Source organism: Protomyctophum parallelum, assembly GCF_964188405.1.
Source record: "Protomyctophum parallelum genome assembly, chromosome: 6".
NCBI classification, from domain to species: Eukaryota; Metazoa; Chordata; class Actinopteri; order Myctophiformes; family Myctophidae; genus Protomyctophum; species Protomyctophum parallelum.
In genome coordinates, this window is record NC_139701.1 from 35,174,880 (window position 1) to 35,193,420 (window position 18,541).

An 18,541-nucleotide genomic window follows, 5' to 3' on the forward strand; every position below is an offset into this window, starting at 1 on the left:
ACTATATAGAGTATGTAGTTGTAAGTTGCTTAGCGGTATACTGTGGTTACTTTGCGCCAAAAACCGTGACAGCCAACCCGCCATTTTATGCATATGCAAGAAAAACAGCAAATCTGTGCCTGGTTTGCTGGGACCAGATTACACAAATGACCATATTTCTTACGTCATCATTGAGAGCTAGTCATACAAATACACACCACGTACTCTGGTCCCAGCAGATCAGGCACAATTTGCTATTTTATTTTTACTGGTTATGTATATAGTATACGTATGATTAAAAACTAAAAAGGGATCCAGAATATATCTACATCGATAAAACTGTATTTCTTATATAGATAGAAACTTGAACCATACTTAATAATACTAGTTGTTTATATGCATAAAGTAGGTAGGTAGCAAATAGTTACACCTAATGATTATACATTTCAAACGTTCCTTCACAGAGATACTGAGATTTAACAGTTTACAGCGGTCGAAAGTACTTGCGCGCTCTGCTTGCGCACTAGTTGGCCATTTATGGCCTACTAGTGTGCAACAAGCAAGTATGCACTCGACAGAGTGCAGTTCTAGTTGTTGTACTATTTTTGTTTATTTCTTAACCGTTGTTGCATAGTGCTGTATATTTGTAATATGTCATTAAATGTTCCATAGGCTTGGGTTTTAAATCCTCTTAGCAGACCTTGTATTTAACTCTTATATACTTGTGCTTTTTTCGGCAAACTGTTAACAAAGTATTAAATCCATGATCAATCAATGCGAGGCTATTCGTGTAAATGCAGAGAAATTATAAAATAAAAAGCATTGACGCAATATTTTCAGCAGGTGTCACTATTGGCACAATGGACACATTCTTCATGCAGGTTGAACTTCGGACAAACCTAATAATAGGCCTATACTACTACTAACTAACATATAGGTCTAATTGTTTGTCATCTAGGTCTAGGCTAGATGAGTAGCCTAAAAGAGGAAACGTAAATCGGTCTAACAGTGAAATAGGACAACTTCTTCAAGAGTTTCAAGTACGAAGCTGAAATTCTCTCATTATTTTCGCTTTGAGATTTTAATAGGCTGTAGACCCAGTTTTATTATAAACCCATGATGCAGCAGTCTACTAGAATATCCTACAAACAACATAAACGTAACGAGTCAGTGAACCTGATATACCCTGCACTAAACTTTTAATGATGCTAATTTGTCGTGATTTGTGAATGTTCTGCTGCAGTTTAGGCCCACTGTACGCGCGCGTGCACGCACACACACGTACACGCACGCACACACACACACACACACACACACACACACACACACACACACGCACAGACTGACACACAAGTCTCTCTGAAAACTGAAACAGTGATGATGATGACGTCGCATGCTTCTCCGATAAATGCGGTAGGCCTTTGCCCAATTTATAAAGGGAGGATCGATGTGTCTCATAGTCATAATCATATTGTAGGAATTTCGCACGTTACGTGGAAAAAACATTTAACAAGCTGAGTTAATTGAGAGAGAGATGCGTGCGCCTCTATACCTGCTATAGTACAGTGTGGTGAGTGTGCCAACTCCAAGTTGCCAAATGTTATAGGCTACCCTAATGTATAGGCTACTCCGCAGTCCGCACTACTACGGTGTTGATCGTCAAAATGAACTAATCTACAAGCTAACAACGCATCGCGGAGGGACGCGTTGTTATCTTTAGAGATCTGTTATTTTGGGGGGCGAGCGACACTCCTGCGCGATGCAGTGCTGACGCAACCACGTTGCTGGGCTCAAAGCGATGGCGGACCGCAATGTGCCCAGACCGGCCCACGGAGCGACGGCGGAAAGTCACTGAAAGACATTTGTACACCGGCTCGGACTGGCTCCGTTATATTGTTGACAACAAACCACCTGTTCAAGTGAAAGGAGCTCCTGCCCCTGTTAACTGTCAACCGTTCTACTACAGGATAACAATTACAATATTAATAGTATGCGGGACGGCCACGGGATATCGTCTTTGGAATACGGTTGTTACCACCGGGACGCAGCGGCACAAGTACAGTAGCAGTGTTGCGGGGCTGCACGCACGGAGTGCACGCCACGCATGCGAGCCAGCAGCAGCAAGTTGACTGAATTTAATAACAAAAGTCGCGTCGACAGGGAAGGAAGGAAGGGGACAGCCAGTCGCACTCGGACTGACGGAGGTTTTTTGAAGGGACAGCTGGCCTGAGCTGGGGACAGTCGCGCTCGGATTGACGGAGGTTTGAGGGGACAGTTGTTCCGGCAAAAATGAAATTCGCGGAGCATCTTTCGTCCCATATCACTCCAGAGTGGAGGAAACAGTACCTTCAGTATGAGGTAAATATTTTTTATATTTTTGTAACCTCATCTACGCTAGATATTGAGGTTACAAACGGAGCTAAGCCTACCCCCTGAATATTGTCATGTCATATACATCATGACTTTTAGCCTACTTGTTACAGCAATAATAGTCTGATTAGATAAGAGATGCCATATTAGGCTATGGTAGAGACATATACTTATAGCACTACAATTCTGCACACACACATGCGCATATATATATATATGTGTGTGTGTGTGTGTGTGTGTGTGTGTGTGTGTGTGTGTGTGTGTGTGTGTGTGTTTGTGGAATTTGAATGCAGTGAAATATTTGAGTGCATTCAAAATATTGTATTTGTTGAATTTTCATTGAAGAAAAACAGATTAGACTCAGTAATTGTCTCTAATAAGACTAAGTAATTGTAATTAAAACCAATATCTGTTGAACCATATTTTAGCTGGACAATTTTGTGCAGAAATCCACTCTGCACTGTCTTCTGTCAAATATTGTTTGTTCTATAAAAGACTGTTCACCAATCTCCAGCCATCGTTCATGTATAGCTACCCCTTAATGCCTATAGCCTTTTACAAATATACCCAATATCTTTTCGTTTTTTATTCTTTTTTGGAAGCTTTTTTCTCCTTTCTTGTAAACATGTGTTTCATTGTTTGTAATAGCATCAGTTGTCAAGTTGATCAAGCTCCATCTCTAAAGTGACATCCAGTCTGGTATCTTGTGTCTGAGTGTGCAGCTGGAGTCTGTTGGGTAGACAGACAAGGTCTTTGTTTGGTGATGATGTGCTTTGAGAATATAGTACCTCACTTTTCACAGTTTCATTTGAGAAACTAGAGTGTGTATATATACTACATGCAGTGGCATCACAGCCAGGACACACGGCTCCGTTCCATTTGGCTCTATGAATTATGGACAAAGAGCCTGTTCTTCTTTGCTTTTTTCAGCCTCAGTTGACGCTGCAATGTCTCTCTTCACTGGTTCAAAATCTACTGATGATGATTACAAAACTGAATATTTGCCACAAAAAACAATTTGAACTTGAAAGGGGAAGCCAAAATGCTGACAACTGATTGGTATATCATGAATATCATGGAAATATTTAAAACGTTGATATACCCTTGGAAATACATTGATGAATGATTGATGATGCTGCTGCTGCTGCTGATGAGTGTAAACACATTGGATGGAGGATATAGGGCAGCAGTACACCGTTTTATTTGAATTTAAAGTTCAGATATATACATCCCTGTGTGGTCTTTGTATAAAGGACGACCTGGTCTCGTATAAACGAGACCATGAGGGACAGATGCGTGGCCATATACCAGCCATTTTACACCTTCAGCCTTATTTGGTGCTCCACTCAGACACTGACCTGCATGAGATGGATGGTGATGGCTTTTCTCCCTGCCATCAGCCTTTTGTTTGCATTTATTTTAGTTGTACTATATCAATAATTTTGAATAGATTGTTGTGCAGCATTTTGGAATATTTGAGTGATTGTCAGTTGATTCATTCATTTACCTGGGAAATTACTATTAAAGGGATGTTTTTCTTTTTTTTCTTTAGAATTACACAAATGTTTTTAGCACTGATGTTAAAAGTACAATTCATATTGTTTGTTATGATGGTTCAATTGTGACATCTGTTTCTAAGTCTTAGTGATATAACGTTTTTACGACTCAAATTGAAAGGAATTGGAAGTTTAAAAAAATTAATGATAAAAAGAAACAAAGTAACACAAAATCATAAAATTCTAATCCCAAATTGACATTTATATGTAATTATGATCTGCAACGATTCAGTTGGAATCGACATTTGTGCCCTTCTGTTCGCAATTATGCCGAAGATCCTTCCAGGCTATGGGAACAATTATTTTAGAAGTCGAGCTCCCACCTGAGCTAATGACAGCAGGAGACTGAATCCTGTGGTGAAAAAAATTGGTGATGCTGATGCCTTTAAATTGGAATTGAATGCGTCCGGCTGAGCTACATTTGTGTACTTGTCCAAGGCTGTGTGTGTGTGTGTGTGGGGGGGGGGGGGTGCATGCCTGGGTGTAGGTGCATGCCTGTAGTCTTTGTCTGACCAGTATGCTGTTTTATTCCCAAATGAAAACGGAGGCAGAGAGATTGGAGAGACATACTGAAGGTGGACATACATCTTTATGCAAGGCGTTGTCCTTTCAATGACATTGTAGTAACTGTTGAATGCAGTAATATGTGACGTTTTCATAATGGCTACCTGCGCAATTTAGGCTTAAGGCTTCACGGTACACGATTGCCTTAATGCCTTCATTTGCACAATAGGGTAATTGCCCATTATTTCACTGCCTCTCCAATCATTGTTATTTTTAGACCATACAATTGTATGAAATACTGTTTATTGACATGGTAAAGGTGACTCTGCTGCTGTAGAATCACAGCTTTAGTTAGATAGAAGACACTTCATCTAGGCATGGAGGGATTGACGGAGTGATTGATTGATTGATTTATTTATAAGCATTCATGCTAAACAGCTATTTAGTAATGTGTGTATGTGTTTTCTGAGATCCAGAGGCCACTATTGAAACTTGATAAGGTTTTAATTTGGCGGTTCAAAAAAGGTAGAATATTAGCTACCGGTATATTTAATATGACTCAATTCATATTACTATATTTTCATTAGATTTAATTGGAAAATATCTCCATGCAACTTGTTGCAATCTGTTATTTTTCTCCCATTTCTGTATCTACTGAGGGTTATCATGACACAAAAGCAAATGTATTTGTGAGGAGTCTACTGTCCTCTGATGTGTTGAAATAGTGCATCAAGGCCCAGGCCGTAGCGTAACGGTCTGGGCACCGGACTGGTAATCCAGTCGCAGTGTGCCGCGGGTTCGACTCCCGGACCCGACACGGCCTTTACTGCATATCATCCCCCCATCTCTCTCCCGTTTCCTGTCAGCCTACTGTCTGTCCCTTCAAAAATCAATAAAAGGCGTAAGCCGCAAAAAAAATATCTTTAAAAAAAAAGAAATAGTGCATCAAATACTTAGGAAGAGAGGGACAGAATAATGTGCAGGTATGTGTTGTGTGGGCGATAGAACAAGGCCTGTCGTGCTTACCTCTTGCAGTCGAATCACTTATGTGGGTCTGATGAACTGGAGGAGAACGCTTGTACACATTCTCATTTACAATAAATTGAAACTCTAGCAAGGTGATATTTTGATAAGTATGTGCGTGTTCCACGGAAATGGTTGTTGATTGAATTCAGAGATTATCCCCTCTCCCTCTCTTGTTCTCGCTTTGTAAATGCTCTGCTTCATGCTTCTCTAGTCTAAACCAGCATAATTCATCAGATTTATTTTCCAATACACAATATGACAGCAATCTGCAAAATATAAAATACTGCTCAAAATTAAGAGTGTTATTGTATTGATGTCTTATACTCTTATTATATGAGCATGCTGTACACTATGGTCATCTTTCTACACTGTATATTATACAATATGAAACAGAGATGGCACGGTGACTGCTGAGAACCTTTTTTCCCCGTCCTTCCTCCTATCCTCCCTCGCCTCGTCCTCCCTCCCCCACTGGGGAGACATCTGGTCCCAGACCAGACCTCTCCTCCTCCTCCTCCTCCTCTCTTCCTCTCTTCCTCTCTGCACTCTCTCCTCCAGTCAGGGATCCATTCAGACACAAGAGTAGAGGTTTAATATGATACTCAGTTTACATTCTATTCTAGACTGGAGCTCTCCTCAGGCTGAGGCCTATGTGTTTTTCCTAAATAGCACACACACTCATGGATCTTCTCAAGTGCAGGGATTAGGATCTCAAGTATTTTAGATTTGACCCGCAGACACTTGAACATATTGTTACAGCATGTAACAGCAATTATAGGATTACATTTGATCGATGACAATACACAAGGCTACTGTCATAATAACACAGTACTTGTTATAGTACATGCATGTTCCTTAAATGCATAATCACTGTAATCAATTTGACGCATGGCCATACCATCTGATAATCCCATTAGGCTTGGTTTAGTTATTATTGTCTACAGGTTTCATTTCTGTTCGCTGCCGAGGTTTATCCCAATTCCCCAAAGAGCTACCCTGCCCCCTATCCCATCATTGCTATCACCATGGTGATGCATCCGTCTTGATAAACACGTCCCCGTCTCTGTCTGTATGTCTTTTTTCACCAGTTTTTAGTCAGGGTCCTCTGTGGTTTCAGGGATTACTCAGGGCCAGGCTATGCTTCAAGCTGAAATGTTTGAAGTCCTTACTGTATCAGGAAAGCGAGAGACATTGTGGGCAACAAATTAAATGTTTGCCTTCTATATTAGATTGCAATATGAGTTTCTTACAATTTGTGTAAGGTAGCTAAAGGTGGTCCATTATGAGTTGCTCTTGTGTAACTCATGACGATGTACAGTCAAGGCTATTTATCTGTGTAATTTGCTTAATGTATATGCCGTGTGCCGAAAATAGCAGATCTATAATAAGCATACAATGTATTATATCATGATGCATTGTGAGCTTATTATAGTTATGTTGTTTTTGGCACGTGACAGCATTGTATGACAAAGCATTAAATTGACTAATGGTGTGGTAAGAGAATGGTTTGATATGTACAAAAGTCCATATAGTCAAACACTACAGAGTGTGTATAGGAGATCTACTATAAAGACTTAAACTGGGCCTACTTTAGTGCAACACAGCTTGATATTTGCATATTGTTTAGCTACATGCTGTACAAGTAAAAAAGGAAACATAGGGAAGAGGGAACTGTTTAGCAGATGGTGAAAATGCCATATAAGCAATTTTCCACACGTATTTTTGCTGATTGAGATGATGTGGTGATATGAGACATGATATCTGATATCTTGCATATCTTGCATTTTCGTGCATTTTCACACGGAAAAGTGGCTTTTACTTTACCTCTCCACACGCAAGTTATATGAACAAACTGACACAGGCAACTAACCAGGATAAAGCTGTGATACAGCATATTTATTAGGCCTAGTAACAGAAATTAGTTTTGATTTAGATTATTATTATTTTTCCCCTCCGAGGGGGGGCTGTGCCTGGGGGGAGGGGGTGCTCCAGCACCCCTACTTCCCTCAGCCATGTCTACAGAGACAGTATTCATTTCATATTCATTACCAGACTTTTCTCTCTGGCTACCGTCATCATGTTCAGATGAACCAGCATATCATTAACTGTTGGTTTCCATGATCTACAAGTGCAGTCTGATCGCAGAGAAACAACCTCATTTGGTGACCCCACCATCTCTCTCCCATCTCTCTCCCTTTGCTCGCACGCACGCACGCACGCACACATTCACTCACCTCACTCTGTCACTGATTCTTGTCAATCTTTGTCCATCTCTTCCGTTTAGAAAGATGTGCAGTATGATAAGCAAATTGTGTCAGTTTTCAGTTTCAGTACCATGATCTCTCTGTCAATGTCATTCATTTTAAATCTTTTAAATCTTTTCAATCTAATGATTTCCTTGTCCTGGCTCTAAATGTTGTCACCACAATCATGTTTGATGTACTGAAGGCTAACTCCAGATCGTCTTCAGTGCCTCCATTCATCCAATCATTCATATTGTCATACCAAGCTGTATAATCTTGAAACTAGACAATTAACAATTCCACAGTTAATTAGTTCTAGTGCATTCTTCATTATGTTAATAGCTGTTGTGCGGTCGTTATCCTAATTTACCCATGGTCAACAAGTTAGTGACTGGTTGATGGCTCTCAGATGGCTTCAGAGATGGTTAATACTATAAAAGCATACAGTGTTTCTAACGTTATGTTTAATTACAGTAAAGACTATCCTTCACTGTCATGGTGGCTCACCCCTTACTTACAGTACATAATGTGTACCTTCCATTGCTGGGAACAACTTTTATTTTCAGGATTGTTCACTACTACTTAAAGGTATATTCAGTGATTTCACTCAAAAAACCTTAGGTTTCGTTTTTGGCTGTGGGACCCAGCCTTTCGTCCAATCAGGATAGAGAGTCAAAAACGAAACCTAAGGTTTTTTGACCCCCAGGGGTTAACTGGGGACAGGGAGGAACTCCTTTTATGGCCAGCACACTCTATAGTAGGGAGGATTATCACAACAAAACAAAAAAATAAGTGATATTTGAATTAAGTGAAATCACTGAATATACCTTTAAAAGTTTTTACAATTTATTAAAAAACTATTTATTTTTGTATTTTTTTATAAAATTATAAAAAATGTTAGGTTTAGTTATGAAAAAAATCTGATTCTTCTTTTTAATTGTATTGAAAATAATACATATTTAAATGTAGGACACATATTTTGTCTTTACTCGCAACCCATAATGTGTAAATGGGTCCCATGTTCCAACCCACTATTTGGGAAACACTGAAATATGCTACCCAATTCAATTGTTATCCCAACCACTTATACTGAACATCCCATTCAAGACATGCTAGAAGCCATGGCCAGGTCAGTGCTTACAGACAGCTGATAAACCCACCAGTGATTCTCTGTCTTATTGCTTCATCAGGCTTTCAAGGACATGCTGTATGCTGCACAGGACCAAGCTCCATCCATAGAGGGTAAGGAAACTCCCTGTCTCACACACACACACACACACACACACACACACACGCATGCACGCTCGCGCGGGCGCGTGCGCGCGCGCCCTCGCCCAGCAGTCTGCCGTCACCCATGCGGATTCGCTTCGCCCTCAGGGCGTCTTACTGGTGATGGTAATGATATAGGCTAATAAAGGCTATATTTGATAGAATAGCCTATAGCTATACAGAAAGAGGAAGTCATAAACAATGGTATTGTGCAGTCACAGTTACCTCTTCATTCTGTAGCTCTCCCGGGACATCCACACTCAAATATATTTTTTTAAATATTTTTCACAGCGCTTAAAGCTTGTTAATTTTCAGCAGTATTTCATTGATGGACCGAGTACGTTTGACATTATTTTGGCTGTTGAAACATGCACTTACACACAAATATGCAGATATAAAGTATAGTACACTCACTGTCACATATAATGCTGTGCCCATGCAGTGCCCTCTGCCCTGGGAGTGTCTGGGGATCCCCAGAATAACAGTCCTCCCTCTGTCTAAATATAGATGGAAATCACTGTTAAGTGCTCATCACTCATCCTTCTCCCTCGGACTCAATCACATCTCAGTCAACTGGTAGTGCTATGGTGGAATTTGACACAAAGCATTGAGCATTGAGTGCCGCAACCTATGATGTGGCAAATCCATCTGTTGGCGCGGCGGGTGGGTTAAAACTAAGGTCAAATTCTGTTGACCCACGGCTTAGAACAGGAGCGTTTGTGGTTCATTGTCCAGCACACTGCTGGTGCAGTGCAGCACAGAACTGAGATAAGGAAGGAATGTACAGTATGTTTGGAAATGTGTGTGTGTGTGTGTGTGTGTGTGTGTGTGTGTGTGTGTGTGTGTGTGTGTGTGTGTGTGTGTGTGTGTGTGTGTGTGTGTGCATGCGTGCAAACGTGTGTACGTGCGCGCGTCTATGCGCTTGTGTGCACATAATAGTCACAGAGTGTACAGTGTTATCTGGCATGCTCCTGACAGAGCTGCCACTCACCTAAAGATTTCAGTTCCACTGCAAAATCCTCAGTGTTAATTTAACTCTGAAGGGTTTCACCTCATTTGGATGCATACTAGGCTAAAAGATGCATGTTATTTATCAAGCAGATGCACTGGCTTGAAAATCCCATTTGCATGTTATATACAGTAAGTGCACCTTGTGTGTCATCACAAAAAGCATCTCTGTCCTTTTATGCATTTAAATGAGGATCATGCAAATAACAGGACGCATGATAACATTTTGAAAAAGATTAGGCCTTTGCGCTGGATTTATTTGCAGGAGTTTCATGTGGAATCTCTCTGCCTCTAAAGGGCAGTTGGAAATTAGCATTTTGGAGGAAGCTTGTGGTGGAGTTGACAGCAAATACAGCAACGAGACACATTGCTGAAACGTCTACTGTAAAATCATGTACAAATTAACTCCAATTCAGAAGGTCCATTTCATGTCTTTGTCTAACTATTGTAGATATGATTCAGTTGGGGACATATACCCCCTAAGGTCCCATGGAGGTCTGGCATCTGGTCAAATAGAATCTGCAATAGCGCCAACAAAATTACAAAATCTAAACAAACAATGTATGTGGCTTGAAGGTGGTCCCACCGTCGTGCTGATTGCTTAATTACGCGCCGTAAATTAGACCTGTGCAGCACAACTTGAATGATAGAGGCGCGAACTTGAGCCACGAGAGACACCACCGAGCGAGTTGCCGTGTCGAACATTGGGAAGTTCGCTTGAGCCGACTCAGCGACGTTCGAGTTGCAACCCGATAGGCACAGAATAGTAAATCCTCACCCCCCTCAACAATGAACACACCCACTAAAGGCTTGTCTCACCCAATCACAAGCCACGGTGCTCCTTCCAGCCAGTACCACTCGGGGAGGAAAAGCTAGGTCGCATCCAGGGCTGAGAAAGATGTTATCCACAATCCCAGAGTCTGTATGGATAAATGACTCAGCTCTTGAGTCAGGTGTACCAGATTTAGGCATATAGTTATATATATGTATATAGTTATTGTATGCTGTAATGTCTGTGTGTCTGTGGAGCACTTTAGCTGAACTACAATGGGCTAGTAGGAAGGAGAGTGTGGGCAGGTACAGAAACAGAAAACATTTGTGATATTACTGCGTGTGCACGTGCAAGGATGTGCTAAAAGTGTGTGTTTATACGTGTACATGTGTGTGACGTACATCACTGGTTCTTAAACCTTTTCGTGTCAAGGTCAAGGACGCCCAAAATGTATTTGGCCGCAGACCCCCATCTCTAATATTTGCCACGGACCCCTAGAAGAGAAGATTTGTGTTCAATTTGAATATTTTGCGTTTTTCTTTCTTCTTCACATTCCGGTGCTGATTGGGGTCAGGTCACGCACACACACACACACACACACACACACACACACACACACACACACACACACACACACACACACACACACACACACACACACACACACACACACACACAATAATTAATAGCCAACGTATAAAGGGGATAAAATGACTGTGATGCTCATTGCTATATTAAGTTAACCAATTTTGCCGGAGACCCCCTGTCACCCTCATGAGGACGCCTGGGGGTCCACAAACCCCACTCTGAGAAGCACTGACGTACAGTACACGGTACATGACATGTGTGTTTCCTGCTGTGCTTAATTGTCTCTGCATGCATGCTGTAGGCACCCTTTGAAGCGTGTGTGTTTGTCACTGATAACGTATGAGTTGTCTCTCCTGCTTGTAAGCACTGCTCTCCTGAGGGTGTCAGCCATGACTGGTGGGCTCCAGGTGCATGGCTGATAAATCACTTCCCGTCCACAGTCTGTGTTGCGATCGTAGGTCACTATAGCTTTTCACGTCACGTCTGGCGAGGGGATCTTATAGAGACAGGATCAATCGATCAGTCAATAGAATACTTGTCTCTGTTATGGCATGTGTTCATTTGGCATTTACAGCTTGCCTGTTGTGAAGAAACACTGACAAATGAACTTAGGCCGTTGCAAACAAAGGCATGTTGGCAGTGACACATCATGAGAGAAGGATGACACCATAACCACTATGCTCCAATTGCTGGGGTCCCCCAGGGGTCCATACTTGGTCCCCTCCTTTTGCCCCCTCTACACCGTATCTCCTCTACAAGATCTGTTTTCTCTGAACGCTCACCTATTCTTGCTGAATGTTCACCTACTGTGACAAACTCAGAATATGGATGTTAGGATTCATGTGGTTAAGAATCGGTTCTGTGTTTTGAGAGAATCGGTTCTGTGTTTTGAGAAAAACATTGGAGACTGTAATGGAAACAGCAACAGTAGTAATTGTCTCTCCGTGGCTGACATTTCGTTGCCTTTCATAAGAGAAACAAGATTACCAGCTGTTATAAAATACTACCTTACCTCAGCACTTTCTCTTTCTCAAACCTCACTGACTGTCAAATCTGATCAAATTTAAATGTTGATAATATAATTAAATCCACTCCCTCAGTGAAAGACTAATTACGTTGATCTGATTCAATGGGAGAATTTCTCAATCATAACCCCCCCCCCCCCCCTCTCTCTCTCTCTCTCTCTCTCTCTCTCTCTCTCTCTCTCTCTCTCCCCTGTCCCAGTCTGGTTGGAGAGCAAGGGTCTTTGGTATTCGGAGAACGTAGCTATCCGTTGCCTGGGGGAGACAATTTACAGGCTTACAGTTTACTTTCTCTCTCTCTCTCTCTCTCTCTCTCTCTCTCTCTCTCTGGCTGGCCTTCCTTGCACCTGATTGAGTTATACAGTAGACAGGCAGTGTACGGAAAAGACAGCACTTCAAAGCGCTCGGTCAGGGTCTCCCCATAAAATATGACTGTCAGAAAGTCTAGAATAGATAGTCATGCACGGCAGCAATGTGCCTGGTGTGAGAGGAGTGCAATTGGCCATTGTGTGGTTCAGGTCTTGTCAAGGGTCAAATACAGTATGGGTCACATTGGCCCGGACGGCTGGCTTAGAAGTCCGGATAGGCTGCTGATAACCTGACAGTGTATAACGGGTTCCAGTCCAGATCCCTAGTTCCCGACGACCTTTGCTGCGTGTCACTCCCCATCTCTGTCAATCTACTGTACTAAAGGCAGAAAATACTGTACTCATTCTGTAGTGCATGTTATAACTATTGTAGAAATGTCATAAAACCCTGGGTTACTCTCTCTTCAGGAATAATTGCCTAATAATTATATTTGTTACTATTTACTATTTTATTACTGTTGCTAATTTATTTATTTGCAAAATAGTTAAATGAGATTGTGTCCGTTCCTGGTGCGCTATGCAGCGGTACGCAGTACATTCCCATTCTTCCTTTATTTGAAGCATCCATTATCCAATCATTCACCTACACACAGCCTCTCCATGCAGAAGACTACAGAGAAAACACTCACCTACAGTATTTCCATTGCACTTAACTAATTGCTCATTCAGCTGGTACCAGATTTGGCTGTACAGTGATTAAAAGAGCTTGCTGTGATACACGCTCATGCATGCACACACCCCACTTATAAGCCCTATTTTATACTCAATTATTATTACAAAAACGCTTGTACAGTAAATATCTACAAGCTCACAACGCATCGTAGTTCTGAAAAATATTTGCCTATAATGACTCGCCCCAAAATAGCAGCACCAGGAAAGTGTTTAATGGTTCTACAGCTGGTCTTGACCTTTCACCGTGGCTCGTTAAGGTCCTTTGTTGCATGTGGTCCCTCTTGTTCCTGCATGGGTGCTGCTGTAGCTGTCAGTGAAACCAGCTCTGTCCCGCATTGCAGTTTAGACCTGCCGGAAGGAAGACAACAGTGACAACAGCTGGGTCGTGTTCCTGGCCACCTCCTGTTCCAACAGATAGATTGAGTTATGCCACAGTCTAATTAAATTATCTCACTGATTATTACAGAGATCAGAGAACAATGGCCTCAGATAATAAGCATACCGCTTTGCGAGGAATCTCTGTGTGTGTGTGTGTGTGTGTGTGTGTGTGTGTGTGTGTGTGCGCGTGTGTGCGTGCGTGCGTGCGTGCGTGCGTGCGTGCGTGCACACATTAGAGCTTAAATACTCCGCCCGAACCTGACGGGACCCAAAGGGTTTGAGTCGACTTTGTCTTTATTTCTCACATACTTCATGGGCTCATGTCTCATGTATACAATATCTATTTGTTCCAAGCTGTTTACATAAATAAAGACATTTGGAAACAGGTAGAATCCTGTTATTGATGAATAACCAGTCCTACAATATATAAAAAGGTTTCTGCCGCTAAATTTAGGTTTAGTTTGTTTTTCTCCTAAAATGTCTGTGTCATTTAAAAAAGGTATTGCGGGGTGGTCTTACGTCAGATTCGGACAGAATTTTGCCAGGCTTTGGGCCCAGGCCTGATTAAGCTCTAGCACACGTGTGTACTGTGTGCACATGTCTTGTCCTGTATGTGTGTACGTGTGCCGTGTCTAACAGTTTCCCTTACTGTTTACATTACAAAGCATGCCATAGACTAGAGGCCTTGTTTAATATTGAACCCTGTTAATCCTGCCGGGATGAGGTCATGCATCGTGACTTGTCCATTCACAAAGTCATGCATTTGTGGACTCATTCATTCTGGTGTGGTTTTGTGATTCAGCTGTGGTGCACCGTGCACATGGCCAGTCTTGTCTGATCGAGGATGCTACAGTGTGATGCTATCTGTCTAAGTAGCTGACCGGGGGGATGAGAGGGGCCTGTAAGAGCGTGGTACCAGTAGCACTGTGGGATTCACATAGGGATGAAGGCAGGGTGGGGCTCTATGTAGCACACACACACACACACACACACACACACACACACACACACACACACCCACACACACACACACACACACACACACACACACACACACTCTTGTCTGTGGAGGGGGAGGGGTTCAGATATTGACTCACAGCTCAGGGGACCAGTAAGGAATAAGGATGAGATTCTGAGGCAAATCCTCAGCTAGGGATGGATGAATGTGATGTAAGTGAATGAATCATCAATAAGGATAAGTATGTCGATTCATAAGTTTACATTTGTACTATCAATCTGACAGATTGTATACTGGTGCTTCTGTATTTTCATTTGAGTCCTGGCTGGCAAGCTCCATACAGTTGATTGAATGCGACCTACAAGCTCTCAATGCTTTGCAATGCGATGCACTGTGAGCTTGTGGATTGGCTATTTTTGAAAGTACAGAGCCAACTCGGGTCCAGTTAAGACTCTGGACTAGAGAGTTTAAGTGGTTAAGTAAAGGAATTCAAAATTAGAAGTATAATGGTGGTCCTCTCTCTAATCATTCTTGGCTTAGATTTTGGTGGGAAAGTTGTAAGTTCATAGTTGGTGGTTTGTAAAAATAATAGTAATCAAATCAAATATAGAGTAATCTCCTCTCAAATTGTTCATTTTCTGGCTGCTGTATGAATTAGCCTACCCTAATTTATAAGCTACCGTTTTGTATGCCAAAAACACATAAAAGTACTATAGCTGTTGAGAGCTAGCAGCATAATTTGCATTGTTTTGTTGCATACAGCCTAGTTGTAGTTTCATTGTTCATGTCCAGGACCTGCCTCAGACCCAGTCCTTCCAGCCGTGTCTCCAGATGAACTCAGTCAGGCCAGAGCCCATGCAGAGACTAGACTGACAATCTCATTATACAACACGTTCTGAAGAGGCACTGGCACAACGTGCCTCAGGGTATCTGTCTCTCATTCAACGTCAAACTGCTGAGACAGTGATTAACGGGTATCAGGACATGCGGTGTGTGTCTTTGTGTGCGCATCTTGTGCATAGACATGTGTATATCCTGCACACGTGTTATGGTGTGTGCAAACTTTGTGTGTATATATATATTTTTTTCCTTCCCATTGTGCCTGGATGTGTTTGACAGGCAGCGGTCTCAGCCATGCTCCCTGTGTGGAGGTGGTCCAGAGAGAGGCTGTGCTCTTATCAGAGCCCGGAGCGAGAGATGCTTGTAGCCTGCTGAGAGAGCAGCCTCGGCCAATTAGCCTGCCTGACATTGCCATACTGCGTCAAACACAAACTCAACAGTGCTGTTGCTGGGATTGGAGTAAATACAGCTGTGAATAGAATAGAATAGAATTTAACGTCGTATTCCCTACAAAATACTATACTACTACTAATACTGCTACTAATACTGCGCTTTTTACCATGAGCTCTGCCAGGACTCCTTCTACAAGAACCAGTGGAACGTCTTAACCCTAGAACACCAAACCCGGGTGATTTTTCAAAAATAGCAGACCTACAAAATAGCAGATCTACAAGCTCATAGCGCGCCACCGAGTGGCACGCTATGAGCTTTGTAGATCTGCTATTTTTCAATAGCTAAAGTTTAACGTAACGCTTAAAACACCAAAAGGGGTTCCCGCCCAGAATGGGTTAATTCCAGTTGCCCCGCCCCCCTTCTTATACAAACCCATTGTAACTTCTAATTCATCATCCTTTTTTCTGGTGACTGATATTGTCCTTCTAATACGTGAGGGGGCCGTGGTTTTTCATTGACTGTTTCCATTTATTTTTAAATGTTGTTTTTGATGTTTTAGTCTCCTACAGAGTAGTCCTCCTCCTCATTATTTTCAAAAAACAATATTTAAAAATAAATGAAAACAGTCAATGAAAAACCACAGCCCCCTCATGTATTAGAAAGACAATATCAGTCAACAGAAATAAGGACGGGTGTGAAGTTACAATGGGTAGAGGAAGGGGGTGGGGCAGCTAAAATGAATATCAGATATCCAAATACTGAACTTAAAAACTGTCTGGGGTGTTCACATGAGCCTAGAGTAGACGATGAAATGACAAAAAGTTCTTTTTTTAAAGTGAAATATCCCTTTAATGAATATGTTCCTAAGTGTGTTTATGCGTGCAAGGGTCTGTACACATGCTGCGCTAGCTAATCTGTGTAATGAACGCATCCACATGAATCTCTGATCCACTAAGTCGTTTTAGACAGCGCTTATTTGGCTGGTTTCCACTGTGATTCGTGGCGCTCGCTTGTCTGTCCACCATTTTACATGATGGGAGGCTATTTTGAAGACTGCTGTTACTGATTGTCATTCCATTGGCGTGTACCATGGAACGGACGCTGTTCTTTATACTGTTGTTGGCTATTCTAGGAGGCGGTCCTCAAACCACGGGTGGAACAGAATGCAGATGACATGTTTCATTGTCGACATTATTGATTTGTTTTTCCTCCAAAAAAGATAGAAATGTGCCATCCTTTTTATTGATATATTAGGACAGATATTCAAAGAAAATCATGAAGGTGAGATGAGGCAGATTCCCACGGATTCCTGCCTGGGAATCAAGCCTGTGTTGTGGCAGATAGGAGCTCAGTTTACTGGATTAGCCACTAAGGCACTCTTGCACATACTCATTTTCTTTTGATTTATTTTTTAAAAATCTATGATTTTATTGTCACACTGGTGAGTTAGAGATGTTTTACGGCTTGAGCAGAGAACCAATGGTGGGTTACAATTTGATCCACACAGTACCTAATTTAAAACCTCAAAACCCTCTACAGCAGAACAAATGAATGCAAAAAAGACAACAAGTCTCCCCGGCCACAGCAGCCATGGGATTACAACACACAATAGAGGGTATGCGAATGCATAAAGTGAATGGCAAATCGAGTGGCAAAGTGAGTGGAAAAGTGAGTTAAATGTAATTTAACGTTGTTTAATGCAATCAGATTTCTGGTTGGATGTGTGGGCTGTCAAGGCCACTCAGTAGGCATTCCCGCATATCGTCCGGGTATGATGATGATGATGTCATGTGCATACCCTCTATACCAGGAAATTGGAAAAGCAGAGAGAAACAGTTCAGCAGTGGTTACTTTTTGTGCCCAAGGCAATTCAAAATAAGGCACATATTGAAAATAGACCATCTACAAGTTCATTTTGTGGTGCGTTGTGAGCTTGTAGATCTACTATTTTCTCTATTTTAGAAAATGTTACTACTATACATTTGCGAAATATCTGTTTGTCTGTCCGGCTGTACGTTTGCATGTGTAGTTTACCTATAGAGACCCGTCTGACCGACTTCAAACCGACGACCCAAGGGAGTGCTGTGTCCACTGTCCAGTGTCAAGTCGTTAGGATAGGCAGTAATAATAATAATAATAATTATTATTATTATTATAATAATAATACAAAATCAAATAATGAAAGATATTAAAAATGTTCACCTATAATGCCTAAAATACTGCCACTAGGGCTAAGGTGGTTAAAATACCACATTTATTTTAGATCTGCCTCTGTATTGGGAAATGAGTGCATATAGTTTTGTATATTGCAATATGTGTGGTTGTCGCAAAATCCCTCTGAACACTGTTTGGTAACCACTGCCAGTAGAGTAGAAAGATAGACATAGGTCAGGCACTCATTCATTCATTCATCCCGCAGAGTTAGATGAGCAAAAAAGCAAAAAGAGAAATGATACGTAGCTTGCGGAGTTACTTCAGTCAGGTTCACTCGAGTGTCTTCATGCTGTGCTCAAGGGCCCATACAGGTACTCAAGGGGTTAATATGCTGCATTACTATGTTGGTGTATTCAGTGTTTGCAAGACCCACATGTCATA

At 41.7% G+C, this 18,541-nt stretch overlaps 1 protein-coding gene across 1 annotated transcript in view; it reads left to right on the forward strand.

The window, feature by feature from the left end:
* The first annotated feature begins 1,716 nt into the window (after window positions 1–1,716).
* xpr1a (xenotropic and polytropic retrovirus receptor 1a) overlaps window positions 1,717–18,541 on the forward strand; it is a 99,114-nt gene continuing 82,289 nt past the window's right edge. Inside the window, exons 1-2 of the mRNA XM_083767780.1 lie at window positions 1,717–2,337; window positions 8,869–8,920. Coding sequence (XP_083623906.1) covers window positions 2,269–2,337; window positions 8,869–8,920 — 121 coding nt within the window. The 5' untranslated portion in view covers window positions 1,717–2,268. The remainder of the gene's footprint in view (window positions 2,338–8,868; window positions 8,921–18,541) is intronic.